At 33.1% G+C, this 15,641-nt stretch overlaps 2 protein-coding genes across 2 annotated transcripts; both read left to right on the forward strand.

Moving 5' to 3' along the window:
* The first annotated feature begins 261 nt into the window (after positions 1-261).
* LOC134254741 (uncharacterized) lies at positions 262-7,112 on the forward strand. The gene is made up of 7 exons (XM_062737272.1): positions 262-396; positions 2,716-2,946; positions 3,310-3,618; positions 4,223-4,504; positions 5,585-5,881; positions 6,307-6,594; positions 6,727-7,112. Exons 1-7 carry the CDS (start codon positions 336-338, stop codon positions 7,095-7,097), a joined length of 1,839 nt encoding a protein of 612 aa, XP_062593256.1. The 5' UTR covers positions 262-335; the 3' UTR covers positions 7,098-7,112.
* Positions 7,113-7,264: 152 nt separating this feature from the next.
* LOC134254747 (uncharacterized) lies at positions 7,265-8,762 on the forward strand. Its single transcript, XM_062737277.1, has 3 exons — positions 7,265-7,304; positions 7,979-8,095; positions 8,234-8,762. The coding sequence occupies exons 1-3, from the start codon at positions 7,265-7,267 to the stop codon at positions 8,488-8,490; spliced, it is 414 nt and encodes a 137-aa protein (XP_062593261.1). The 3' UTR covers positions 8,491-8,762.
* The last annotated feature ends 6,879 nt before the right edge of the window (positions 8,763-15,641 follow it).

Consider the following 15,641-nt stretch of genomic DNA (forward strand, 5'->3'; position numbering starts at 1 on the left):
AGTTTTCATATAACTTTAGAAATAAATGTGTATGATTCATTGGTTACTTGTAAATGCCATTCCAAATCCAAATTATTTAAAAAAATCTTATGACACTTTGAAACTTCCTTTTGATGTTCTTTCAAAATTCTTATGTAAAAATTATTTTAAAAAATTGCCTTCAATGGTGATTTTGATGTCAAGAATAAATTTCCGACTCGCATATAGTATCTGAGTGCATCTTTCTAATTACATTTTGTGATGGTTTACACATAATTTCTTTGATTCAGAGTTATAAATTTTTATCTCTTAAAAAACATTTTATTGATATTCGACAACTAAAGAATTTATGGAATATGTCGAAGTTATATTTTTTGTTTTTCTGCATGTGCTGTTTAGTTATAGCTGCTCTCAGTTGTAAGTATACATATTTATTACTGTCTTTAAAATACTTTTAGTATCTTTAACAGGGATTATTCGTCTGAATAATGTCGTTCCAAGCTATCTCGTATTGGAATGAATTGGCATGGTATAGAACCAAAACATATTCTATATATCTTCACCTTCAGCTTAGTGTTGAAATACACCAATAACAGTGTTTCTTAACTTAATTGCAAAATGTTACATCAACCTGATCAGTATATAGAACTCACATCGGCGGTGACCACTCAATAGGGGATGGTTTCTCTTCCTAGGCACCTTATCAAACCCCCAGAATATTCAGGGGTTTCGTAGATTATGCCCTCCTTACGGAATTTAATTGTTTAAATACTTTTTGAGTGCATATTTAAATTTTAGATTTAAATTAGAATTTTCTACATTATGGACTAGTTTTTAGATACCAAACATCTTTGCTTGTAGTTTTCATAGCTTTCTCTTTTTTTACTTAACAAGGGAAAGTGAAGTGTTTGAAACTCATGAATAGACATGATATTAAGGTGTAATATCCCTCGGATAAGAGAGCAAACTTTCTGAAGACATTTTTCCCATGAAATTCAATGGATTGTCTTGTCAGAATGTACAGAGGTCTTTAATGAGGACTTTTTTTATACCATAGTCAACTCAAACAAATCTAACTTAATGTACAGATGTTGATTTCTAATTTCTAATATATGTACCAATATTTTCATTCATTACATATAATTGTCTGCCTAAAACATTTATACTAAGTTCCTTTAAACTGTGAAAATTGAAATAATTACATCATTTTTTTTTTAACGTACAAGTCTTTTAACTGTTTCAGAAAGAACTATATTCGGTATATTGCATATCTTTGCCCCCACAAAAATCAAATTTAAAACATTCTTACATGTAAAATGTGTTGTATTGTATAAATTGTATGAAAAATATAAATAAACAAAACATATTATAGTTTCAAAGTAGATTATTGACAATTTTTGTTTTTATGACGTCACAAACTAGTCGGATTTTGCATTATTTTTTAAAAATAGGACAAAATGGACAATATTCCAACAGTTTTAGCTATAGAATTTATAGAGCCCAGGTTTGCTCAGGATCAATATTTGCATATTTAATTGATATTATCATTCTACACATTATATCGCAATATTGAACCTGAGCAGACCTGCGGTCGGTGATTTTTACTCAAAATATTGACGCAATTTTTGCATGTTTCTGTAGAAATCATGGAAATTTTACATTTACGTCATTTTCAAAACGTCATCAGTGGTTTGAAGTCAGCATGTATCCCCGAGTTTTAGAACATAATTAAGTTTTACTTCGTCAAAGTTTTATTTGGGGGCAAATATTGGTTATTACGAAACAAAGTCCTTTCAGATGCAGAATTGTTTAGAAACATTTATCTAATATTTTGTTCAGCTAAAAACAATTTTCAGTGCAATAATGAAAAGATGAATCTTGCTGATGGATGCATATTTTACAAGCACAGAAAACAATTTGATTTTTTGATTTGAAAAGTAATGCTTTATTGTATTTTCTAATTACACTTAGATAGGTATGACATTAAACATTATTTTCATATATACCTCATACTTTTAATTTAATTGCGAGATAAAAAAAAATATTGATATTTTTAATTACCATATCAAATTTTCTTCACATTATAATTAGATATAATATTCATTTCTGAAAAAGTAAGCAATGTTTTATACTTTAACTATTTTCCATTTGAATCTCATGCTTTTGTTGTTAATGAAAATCAATGTTTGGAATTTTAAACAATGGTTAAAATTTGGAGGAGAGGGATATTTCACCGTAAATGCTCTGATTTAATAATACCCAAGATTAAAATAGGTTATATACTATATACTATAGTATTTGATATAAACTCTATTTGCCTCTTTTGTTGAACGTACGAGAATGTAATTTCAGACAATATCCTATAAAATAGCTTTGATAAAATTTCAAAACTCTGCAAGTGTGTAAGATAATTATTAAAATACATTTGAACATGAAAATCTTGATAAAGTATAAGGTGCCTCATGCTTAAATGCATAACTTCATAACACATTATGATTGAAAATATATTTACTTGTATTAAAGTACATGTATGGTAATTGTATTACCCTATGTATTGATCATGACAAGGAGCACACGGAAAGTGTGACCGGTAGGCAGGGGATGCTCACTGATCTATGGCACCTGATCCCACCTCTGATGTTTCGGAGGTCCGTGTTTGCTCTGCTCCTGTTTTGTATTGTTTTGTGGACTTCTGATCTTGAATACTGTTCGTTATCTCCATATGTTTCTTTTCAGCAGAAAATAACTTATGTATATCGGCAAAATATAAAAACGGAGATCTGGTGCTGACTCCTACCGGCTCCTCAAAGCCTCTGACTTATCTGATGGTAAGACCTCTACAAAGTGAATGGATGATATTTACAGGAAAACAATACATTATAGAGGATATTTTGCAGTACAATTCTACTAAAATCCGAGTCGTCGATTATAAGGAAAATGGTACACGAGTCTTTTACAATATCCAAGGTACCTTCTATAAATTATTAATATTGCTACAGTTTTACGTTGTGTGCTTTTGATTTTTTCTTCTTTTTTCTGACAAAGGAATATTATAAAACTTGTCAGAAAATTGGTATGGATTGCATACCTTGCTAAAAATCGTTCATTTCTGAGCACTTTTTTCTACATAAGATAATAAACTATTCAATTAAGCCCAAGTTAGACAAAGAAAACACTTTATATATTTGAAAATAAGGAGATTTTTTTTGTATTGTAATATGTAAAGGACGTCCATTTTCCCATATAAAAAATTATTATATTTAAAATCGAAGAGAAATATGCTTCCTAACATGAATCTATTTTTTCTCGATTGATTTAACGCCTCCACAGTTCAAGTATTGGAATCTAAAGAAGGTGACACGAAAAATATATCTTGGACTAATGATGCCTTTCCTCTGAGTGAAATGTATGAAATAACCCACACACACGACGATTTACAAAGGCCAATTCTCACTGCAAATGAGGATAATATATCAATATGTGATCCATCGAAATACGCCTATCCCAAAACAACATTTGACTTTGGAGACTTAAGTTTCCAGATAAGGAACATTTCGACAAGAGATGCTGGATTCTATTCCGGGTGTACTGTGAACAACGAGTCTTGGTGTGGAGGGGGAGTGGTTCTTGTGGTCAAAGGTTGTCAGTTAGGCTGTCTTTAAAATAAACGTTTGTTTGCCCTTTCCTGGCTCAAAGTTTAAAGAAATTGGAGGTGGGAAAATCTTATTCCCCATTCAATATTATAAAAATCATTTGAATTTTCAAACTATATTCAGATAAAATTACAATATTTGTTCATGAGATGATAAAAATTTAGGAATTGAAGAAAAAAAAAGGAACATTTCCTGGTGCTTAAAAAAGTCAAATTGGGTCATACTTACCCAGTTGGTCGAGAGAGGGCAAACAATCTTTCCTTTTGAAGATGACCGTTTTGTTTCCTTATAGTTAACAAAGCTGAAATTTTAGATTAAAATTAAAGTAGTTTGTATTTCTTTTTAATTTTATTTCACGTATTTGAAATTAAAGTAAAATTGGAACATTTGTGAAAAAAAGTGTTATAATAAAAGAAAAAGTATTACCATAAGCAAAATTAAAAGTGTATCATGGGTATTTTCTATTTAGGGCACATGTATATCAACATTTTGCCATTATAAGTAGAATGGATGACTCGACTTTTTCACGTGTACATGTATATCGAACAATGGGAAAGTTACATTTTTCGTATTCCTATTCTTATTCCTAGGAAATCCAACTAAACCCGTGATAATGGGAAATCTGACCCTCAAAACAGGACAAAACGCATCGGTGAGCTGCTACAGTAAATCCACTTCAGTTCCACCCTATTATAAAGAGTTGCCTCCCTTGTCATACATGTGGTACATCAACAACACTCTGGTGGGAGAAACTACGAGAAGTGTTTACAGATTAACCATAGAGAAGGGCGATAAACACAGCTATCTGTCATGTCAAGCAAAGGAAACACTCTTGTCAGTGAAAAGTGACCGGCTGCAAATCAACCCACTGTGTAAGTTTTTTTTTCTGAAAAGATTTACAGTAAGGTTAGCATTTGTAAACCTATATATATTCGACAAAATAAAATCTTATGACAAAAATCAGATCAAAATTTCAAAACGTATTAGATAAATTACGTGAACAATTTTTCATGTCTACAAAAGCCATTTAACGTTTAACCGCAATAGTTATTGCGTTTTAATGCAAAACATTGCGTTTAATTGCAATAATGTTCGTGTTTACTCGCAATATATAATTTGTTTAAACGTAAAACACTTTGTGTTTAATCGCAATAAACACAATCTTTTGCATATAAACGATATAACTTTGCGATAAAATGCAGCAGTTTTTACGTTTAAAGCCAATATTTTCATTTATACGCAACAGTTTTGCGTGAAACATTAAAAAGACCTGGACACAATTTCAATTGATTTAAAAAAAAAAAAGAAGTCAATTTTAATGTTTTCAATTCCTAATTAAGGCTATTAAAATGATGGGCAAAAACTTGTACATCCTTTGGTGATTTAAACAGGAGATACAGAGCTTAAAATTCTTTATAATGTAAACAAAGCGTATGCCCTGTTTTTGTTTAAATATAGCAAATATAATATCTATAATAAAACAAGATTCAGCAAATCACTAGAAACTGTCAAATCATATTATCTGTTTTGAAGTAACATATATTAATATATTTAACCTATGTAAACAAACATGGCACGGATCATGTTTACATTGCAAAGGTTTGGACCCCTTAATCTATCTTGCATCTCGACAACTGAAATTAAAATTTTTGATTACCATTAAAGATACCTTAGTTAAGTATTTGTAAACATAAAAAAGGAAAATAAATTGGAATTTGGTAGCTGAAACTGTGTTCATGTCCCTTTAAAGTCAATAAAAGAGATTTTTTTCTCTGAAATTGCCTCGATGGGCTTCCTTACATGAATTCCATATGACAATGTTTTCTTTTGAATTGATGAAACATTCAATCCAGTAACTGATTTGTTGAAATTCTCACTCTATACTGTTGTTGTCTAATAATATTCAAATCATTGTAATGTGATGAAAATACGTGTACACGTATTACATTCAGACGGTCCAGATCTAGAAGACATGAATATATCACCACCGATCAGCGACAACATAACTTTACATGAAAATGACATCTTTGGTCCGTATGTCTGCGCAGTGGACTGTAATCCACCATGCAATGTTCAATGGAAATACATGGAATCATTAGGGAAGTATATTAGTATCACAACCAAAGGACAAACGTCTAAGCTATTACCGGAACTACAAGTGCGCAGAAGCAAACATGGATTGTTCCAGTGTGTTGCAGAAGGTTTAGATGACAAAGTGGAAACAATCACAATAAAGTTAGACATTCAATGTACGTGGTTTTTTGGTGATTTGATGAAGAAGTAGATTTCTTATTTAGGTTAATAAAGCTGGTGAAATGTCTACCATTGCGATAACATTAGCTAGAAACATGCCTGCAATATTGCATGATCGATACATATGTAATGACTGTGGACCTTGTCTATATACTAGTATCTGATACTTAACATGGATATCTGTGTTTCTATGTATTCAAAATATGCTTTTGATAAAATAAGAAAATTCTGATAACAAATCCAATCCACTACTTTAAATTTATTAAAAAGAAATTAAATATTTTGGTCTTTTGATTGTCTTTTTCATTGTCTTTTGGAATATTTCCGATGTAAAGCTTGCCAAATTCAATTCAATTTCAATTTGAGAACCATAAAATTATTTATTTTTATAAATATCTGTTTTGTTCTCTAAATGTTTCAGATTTGTCTACACCGAAGGTATATATAAATGGAGTAGATGCTGCTAATGTAACAGACATACCGGAAAATGAGACCCTACAAATATCGTGTCTCGTGGAAGGAAATCCTGTCCCTGCAGTGACCATCAAGAGGGAACGGGGGAACAACCTCCTCGGGAACAGTGTGGATCAGTGGTTAAACTACACATCTATTAAAGAAACCCAGTGTGCCGATACAGATACCTACATATGTGAAGGAACGTCGAAAGAAATTGCAAGCAAATCTACAATATTCACTATGAATATTATATGTAAGTACTGCCTTGATCATACATATAATACTAGTATTTCAGAGAGAAAAAAAGGGGGAGGGGGAGAGCCAGAGGGAGAAAGTCGGAGGAATTCATTCATGCATTACTTGTACGTACATTTATCTTTTCCAGGTAAACCTCGTTTGGACAAACGTTTCGAGTTCAAATCAACGTACCAAGTAGAAAATCTACCTACAATCATCACCGTGGATGTTCCAATTATCTCCAATCCTAAGCCGATCTCCGTCAAATGGCTCGGGGCGGTTCCCACTGAGGCCTTCTACACCACGATATCTAGAGGAAGTGATTTCTTTCATCACTGGATATACAGTACAATCCCCATCTATAATGACAGCATTCTTGGAAACTACACTCTTTTTGTCGATGACGTCGACTTAGCAAGCATCAGGATAATAGGTTTTCCTTTTATTCATCTACTGTATACTGTTTTATTTTCGTCACGTGTTATTTTCGCCATTTCAAAACTGTTTTGCCCCTTTTAAATTCGCATACTAGTATTCAGAGTTCTGATTAAGAATTCCAAGTACTGACTTCTTTGAATTCATTGATATGTCTTAAATTCGCCGACTAGTGACCATAGTGAAAGAGGCAAAATAAAATGGTGGCGGACTTTTTTAAAATTATTATATATGAACTCTTGAACAAATATATGTGCAAGGAGGAACAAGTACGGAAGCCCGTTGAGACCAGTTCAGAAGAAGAAATATTTACTCGCAAAAATTATTGCGATTAAACGCAAAAGTATTATTGCGTTTAAACGCAATAATTATTGCATTTAATCGCAATATTGTTGCGTTTAATCGCAAAAGATTGCGTTTAATCGCAATCTTCTGCAATTAAACGCAAAGTGTTTTGCGTTTAAACGCAATGATTATTGCAATTAAACGCAAAGTTTTGCGATTAAACGCAATAATTATTGCATTTAAACTCAATAAGAAATATTTCTTTCCCTAGACTGGTGTACTCTACAAAAATTTGAATTTTTCAATTAAAATTTACAAATTTTAATTGAAAAATTCAAATTTTTGTAGAGGACACTGGCCTCAACGGGCTTCTGTTAATACACACTGTAAGTGAAATATAAAATATTTTTCTTCAAAATGGACTTTGACATATAAGAGAATTTTTTTACAGATAAAAATACAATATGAATGTTCATTTTTTTTGGTGTTCTTGAATTATTGAAATAAAAATAAAATCTAAAATGACTCCACCTCTGATGTTTTGGAGGTCAGTGTGTGCTCTGCTCCTGTTTTGTATTGTTTTATGGAATTTTGATCTTAAATACGGTTCGTTATCTCTATATGTTTCATTGTTTTCAATGAGGACGGAATAAATTTTGATTTTTTTTTAAACATTACAGAAGTAAATCCAGGCTTTCCCGAGACTGTTTTGATACAACGGGAGATCTGGATTTCCTTTATTGGTACTCTCGCTTCTTTATCGATATTGTTGGCCGTGGTTATAATTATACGGAAATGTAAGTATAATTTAGCATAGATGAATTATAATTACAACAAATACTAGTATCATTTAATTTATTTCAAACTGATAGCTTTGATCAATACAAATAATTCATCATTATTAAATGAGTCAACGTTTTGAAATTCTTAAATAGCCCCATACGGAAGACAAACTACTCAGCCACAAGTCGGTGAACAGACAGTGAACACAGAGAATCCAGCGACGTATGATGATACATTAGAACGACGTGAAGGAGGGGGGAGTAGTGGTGAATACGAAACTCTGCCTTTTGGAGAACCTAGGGAAACCCGAATGACCAAGTCTGGACAGTTTATGATGGACCGGAGTAATGACAACAAGGATCAAGGAAATATCTATGAAAATCTCCAGTCAACAAAGAAATCTCTTTGAAAATCTCAAACCGACAACTAAATCCCAAACCAACAAGGAAATCCCTGAGAAAATCTTCAGTAAACAGCGTTGAGAGGAAAAAAATACTTATTCACAAATTAATGAGTTATATGTATTCAGAAAGAACTGTCTTTTTTTAATATATAGCAAAAAACATTTTTACGATTATGGGATTAACAGACCCGCTGATGTTCATGTATATTTCATTAATTTTATGTAAATTTATTTGTAATGTACATAGCATTATGAAATAAAATTTGAATACAGCATTATTATGCTTTTGTGTTATAAAAGTAAAATTTATAATTCAAAATTTACACTTTTTCTTGTCCAATAAATTAACAATGAAGAACTCTCCTGGGTGGCTAAATAATAATTCTATATCTAGATTTCAACGTGGGATTTTAAAAATCATGATGGTTCTAGAGTGAACATCATCGGGGTGGGGTGGGTGGGTGGGGGGTATATATAATTATTTATTTCAATCAGTATGTTCCAGTCCAGTCCAATACGAAAAATCGTAATGTTACGAAATATAGTAATATTACAAGAAATCGTAATGTTACAAAATATCGTAATATTTATGTTCCCCAAACGGAGTTTGGGAACATATTGTTTTTACTCGGTTTCTTATTAAGGTCTTCCGTCTCCAACGGAAGACCTTCTTGTTATTCTTCGGTTTCTTTTTCCCTATTATTATTAAGGTCTTCCGTCTTCAGCGGAAGACCTTCTTGTTATTCTTAGGTTTCTTTTTCACTTTTATTATTATTGTTTTTTTTTCTTATCGATTTTGTGCACGCGATTTCTCGAAAACGGCTCAATGGATTTCCATGAAACTTTCAGGACTTATGTTACATCACTTGAACCTTATGCGTTTTTTTCCGTTTTGATGACGTCACTTCCGGTCCGGAGTTATCGTCACTTTAATGGTTTTTTGAGGGTCGTTTTGTCCGCACGATTTCTCCTAAACGGCTTTTGATAGACACATGATACTTTCAGGTATGGTAGACCTATGTCTGTAGATTTGCGGAATGTATTTCATTTTTATCGGAAGTGCCGCACGTCGGCGCTCGCTATGGCCCGAAAAAAGTCCTATCGCGAATTTCAAAATTTTTGACACCTTTTCTATGATATCTTTTTACCTGGAAATATTTTGTTAAAACATATAGAACAAAAGAATTGTAGAATCCAAAGATCTTTCAAATGATATCTCGAAAAAAGGGCTGGCCCCTAAAATTAAGGGCCTAGAGGGGCCGAAAGATTTTCCTTTATATCTAAAAAAGTATTGAGAATTTGTAATACATCAAATAAGCAAACATGTTTAAAATTCAAGCTTAATATATTGGCGTCGTCAAAATACGTCCGGCGTCGTCACTTCCGGTCAAACCGGAAGTAGTCAGAAAATGCATATTTTTGCCTTTCTTGGCAAATTTTTGGGTAACATCTCTCACTGGGAGCATAAAAATTAAATTTTCGTCCGTCGTCGTCACTTCCGGTTACACCGAAAGTAGCAAAAAATCGCTGAGTTTTGCAATAATTAACATAGATTAGGAGGTTGAACCATTTTTGGACTTCATTACTCATTTTTTTAAAAATTAAAGTTACTTCCGGTCAAACAGGACGGAAGACCTACTCGTTGCTTTGCAACGAGCTCGGCTCTAGTTATTATTATTATTTTTCTTACCGATTTTGTGCACGCGATTTCTCGTTAACTACTGGGCCGATTCTCATGAAACTTTCACATCTGATCTGAACCTTATTGGAAATTTTTTTCGTTGACGCCGTCACTTCCGGTCGTGAGATATGGACAATTTCCTGATTTTAAAGTGCAATTTTGTCTTGATTTAGTAGCGAAAACTGCTTAAGATATGAACTGAAGATTAATTGGAGATGATAGTTCATGACTTATAGCGTTGCAGAATTGCCTTTTCGTGCGTCGTCATTACTTCCGGTCGATACCGGAAACGAATTTAAGAAACGCAATTTTTCAACTTTTCTTTTTTAATATTTTTGTTTTAGAATTGAATAGAGACCCTTTTGCAGAAGCGAAATATGTAATTTGTTTGAAAATCGAAAAAGCCAATCTCGAGATATATGCATTTGAAAACGCGAAGCGGCGATCTCAATGGCCAAATGGTTAGCGCGTTGGATTGTCACGCGGGCGACCCGGGTTCGATCCCCCATGTGACCAAAAAATTTTATCATTTTTTCTGCTCGATTTTTCGATATTTTTAAATTTTAAACCAATTGGAACAATATATTATAAACTTTTAAGCATATCTTGCGTAATAAGGGGTCACAAGGGGCCAGAATATCACATCTTTGACGCTTTATATCTCAAAAAGGGGGAATATTTTGATAAGCAATATTGAACAAAAGATGGTCAGAATAATGTTCTAAACAATATGCATACTTTGAATTTTTGTAAAACGGCCCCATTAAGGACTTGTAGGAGTGGCCCCTAAATATTTTTATTGAGCATATCTCCACAACGAATAGAAATCTCTGAATAAGTGTTGAACAAAAAATCTTCAAAATCACAAGACCTTTCATTTGATATCAAGAAAAAGGGGCTGACCCCTCAAATTAGGGGCTCAGAGGGGCCAAAAGTCTTTTATCTATAACTCTCTAACGATCAATATTTTGTTATACATTACTGAAGCAAAAGTGTTTATCTTAACAATTTGCAACAATATATGATGATATTTTAATAATATATTACGTAATTAGGGGTCACAAGGGGCCAGAATGTCACATCTTTGACGCTTTATATCTCAAAAAGGGGGAATATTTTGATAAGCAATACTGAACAAAAGATGGTCAGAATAATGTTCTAAACAATATGCATACTTTGAATTTTTGTAAAACGGCCCCATTAAGGACTTGTAGGAGTGGCCCCTAAATATTTTTATTGAGCATATCTCCACAACGAATAGAAATCTCTGAATAAGTGTTGAACAAAAAATCTTCAAAATCACAAGACCTTTCATTTGATATCAAGAAAAAGGGGCTGACACCTCAAATTAGGGGCTCAGAGGGGCCAAAAGTCTTTTATCTATAACTCTCTAACGATCAATATTTTGTTATACATTACTGAAGCAAAAGTGTTTATCTTAACGATTTGCAACGATATATGATGATATTTTAATAATATATTACGTAATTAGGGGTCACAAGGGGCCAGAATGTCACATCTTTGACGCTTTATATCTCAAAAAGGGGGAATATTTTAATAAGCAATACTGAACAAAAGATGGTCAGAATAATGTTCTAAACAATATGCATACTTTGAATTTTTGTAAAACGGCCCCATTAAGGACTTGTAGGAGTGGCCCCTAAATATTTCCACTTAACATATCTCCACAACGAAAAGAAATCTCTGAATAATTGTTGAACAAAAAATCTTCAAAATCACAAGACCTTTCATTTAATATCACGAAAAAGGGGCTGACCCCTCAAATTAGGGGCTCAGAGGGGCCAAAAGTCTTTTATCTATAACTCTCTAATGATCAATATTTTGTTATACATTACTGAGGCCAAAGTATTCATCTTAACGATTTGCAACAATATATAATAATAAATTTTTTATGATATGTTACGTAATTAGGGGTCGCAAGGGACCAAAATGCTATATTTTTTATGCTTTATGTCTCGAAAAGGGGGAGTATTTTCATAAGCCTTATCAAACAAAAGATGTTCAGAATATCGTGATAGAAATGAGAAACTTTAACTTTAACTAGGGAAAACTCAATGTCATTCTCTTTAAACAAATATCTCAGTCAAAATCACATCTCATCTTATCTAGAAATTCAACGGAAGACCTACTCGTTGCTCGCAACGAGATCTCATCTAGTTATTATTAAGGTCTTCCGACTTCCTTCGGAAGACCTTATTGTTATTCGTCTGTTTTTTATTATTATTATTATTTTTTTTTTCTTTTTTTCATAGTTAGAGCGATATCTCAGCTGTGCGTGGACGGATCTAAAAGATTTTTACAGGGATGATGCATCATGAGAATATCTCCAGACGTGTTTTTCATTTTTTCGAAATTTACTTTCGTTCGCGATTTTGGGGGATTTTTGATTTTTTTAAAAGGCAATTTGTCCAGCAGTTTTCTCGAGAACGGCTGAAGATATGAAAATGAAACTCACTGAGGTAATAGAAGATCAAACTCCAATCTGAACAACGACCTTTATTTTTCGTCGTCGGCACTTCCGGTCGCAAACGGAAGTGAATTCAAAAAGTCCCATTTTTCAACTTTTTTGTTTTTCGATATTTTATTTTAGGATTTACAGGGTTTATAGTGTGTCTAATGAGAATTCTAAATATGTGTTCGGTGTCTTGATGCGTGCATATATTGAAAAGATATGACCAAACCAAACTTTGTCCCACTGTCGGGGGTTCGAATCCCGCCGTGGGCGTTCCTAAATTTTTTCTTTGTTTCTGTCATTTTTCAATTGCAAATGCCTTTTCTCACTTTTATAACATGTATAAAATATTTTGCCGATTTTTAAAAGCTTTATTTAAAGATATTTTGAGGTTTACCAGTAATAGTCATGATATATTTTGCGAAACTGCTGTAAATGAACGTAAACAAAAAAAAATTCTGAAATGGGATGAGGCAGCTTAAATCTGTAACGAAAAGTCGGTCGGAAGACCGCTTGTTGCTCTAGCAACAAGGACGCATCTAGTTATTATTATGTTCCCCAAACGGAGTTTGGGAACATATTGTTTTTACTCGGTTTCTTATTATTATTATTATTATTATTATTCTTTTTTTTCTTCTTTGTTCTCCGGTACTTTTTTTGTCCGCGAGTGTTCTCAAAAACTGTTCACCCAACTAAGTTAAAACCTTTTTAGGGTTAATAGGTGTCAAGTGTAGGTGTGCACAACGAAGGTCATTTTGCGCGCATACGCATGCACGTGCGTGTGCGTGAAATGAGTTAAATGACTGATATACTTATTATAGCCATAACTTTTACATTTTTTATTGAAATGCTTTGAAACTCATTCTATAAGGATATATTAATAGTCTAGATATTATGACATGGTCAAATTAGCACGAACTCACGTGCATGCACGTGCGCTTCCCTCTGATTGGCTGAAACAAAGATTTCAATATCTCTTTTGTTTATTGATGAAATGCTTTGAAATTTTAAACATAGTCATGCATTAGGATATACTACAATATAATATATAGCAGGTATCATGAAAACACGCGCATGCACGTGCGCTGCAATCTGATTGGCTTAAACTTTAAAAGGGTATAACTCCTTTGATTTTCAACCAAACAGGATGGGATTTAGAACATAGATAGACATAGTGGATTCCTACAAAAAGGTAAGGTCATCATGCACATGCATGCACGTGAGATGGTTAAAATCAAAAATACACTTGATGAAGCGTATTTTTTAATACTTTTGGATTAAATGCTTTATTATCTTATCATATTAATGTATATAGATATTGTAGACAAGAGAATGTGGTCATTACGCACATGCATTTACATGTGCACGCGTGCAAATGCTAAAATTTGAATATACTCAGTATACTTCAGGGAAACGTTGTTAAAGTGTAAAATGCATAGAGTTTGTCGTTTTTAATGAAGCTTAAAGGGAGTATGGCACCAAAAGGGAGTTGGGGAGCGTTTGGGGAACATCTGTAACGGTTCCCGTTACAATTAGCCCTAGTTATTATTCTTTTTTTTCTTCTTTGTTCTCCGGTACTTTTTTTGTCCGCGAGTGTTCTCAGAAACTGTTCACCCAACTAAGTTAAAACCTTTTTAGGGTTAATAGGTGTCAAGTGTAGGTGTGCACAACGAAGGTCATTTTGCGTGCACACGCATGCACGTGCGTGCGCGTGAAATGAGTGAAATGACTGATATACTTATTATAGCCATAACTTTTACATTTTTTATTGAAATGCTTTGAAACTCATTCTATAAGGATATATTAATAGTCTAGATAATATGACATGGTCAAATTAGCACGAACTCACGTGCATGCACGTGCGCTTCCCTCTGATTGGCTGAAACAAAGATTTCAATATCTCTTTTGTTTTTTGACGAAATGCTTTGACATTTTAAACATAGTCATGCATTAGGATATACTACAATATAATATATAGCAGGTATCATGAAAACACGCGCATGCACGTGCGCTGCAATCTGATTGGCTTAAAATTTAAATGGGTATAACTCCTTTGATTTTCAACCAAACAGGATGGGATTTAGAACATAGATAGACATAGTGGATTCCTACAAAAAGGTAAGGTCATCATGCACATGCATGCACGTGCATGCACATGAGATGGATAAAATCAAAAATACACTTGATGAAGCGTATTTTTTACTACTTTTGGATTAAATGCTTTATTATTTTATTATATTAATGTATATAGATAGTGTAGACAAGAGAATATGGTCATTACGCACATGCATTTACATGTGCACGCGTGCAAATGCTAAAATTTGAATATACTCGGTATACTTCAGGGAAACGTTGTTGAAGTGTAAAATGCATAGAGTTTGTCGTTTTTAATGAAGCTTAAAGGGGTATGGCACCAAAAGGGAGTTGGGGAGCGTTTGGGGAACATCTGTAACGGTTCCCGTTACAATTAGCCCTAGTATTCTTATATTACTATTTTTCGTAATATAGTTAAATTACGGAAACTCGTAATATAGCAAGTTGAGAGAGACTATATTACGAGTTTTCGTAATGCAAGACAAAATAAAGCATTGAATAAACTGAATGATGTTTATGGAAGTATGACGTCAGAAATACATTATGCCCCAATGGTACTAGTATCACGTGGTCATTTTGGTCAGTGACGTCTATCGAAACGTATGGAAATGCAAGAAGAAAGTAACAATGGTAAAGGGTGAGTGAACATTTTGTTTTATTATTCTTATATAAGAATTTTCCCAAGGATAGGAACAATTTTCCATAAAATTTCAATGTATCCTCAAGCTTGTCACAATGGTCTATAATCCCTGAATTCCCTATATTTTTCCCGAAGTCTACCCTGAAAATCAGACCCTCATCTCAAACAACGAGATGTTACGAGAGATAACTTGTAAGACTCTCACTAGGCTCTGAATCTGCTTGCACTTGGATCAAATGCACCAAAACAAAGAAAATGCACTAACCATA

This window comes from Saccostrea cucullata, unplaced genomic scaffold (assembly GCF_032062105.1).
Source record: "Saccostrea cucullata isolate Sc308-1 unplaced genomic scaffold, CSIRO_AGI_Scuc_v1 ctg4154, whole genome shotgun sequence".
Lineage (NCBI taxonomy): Eukaryota > Metazoa > Mollusca > Bivalvia > Ostreida > Ostreidae > Saccostrea > Saccostrea cuccullata.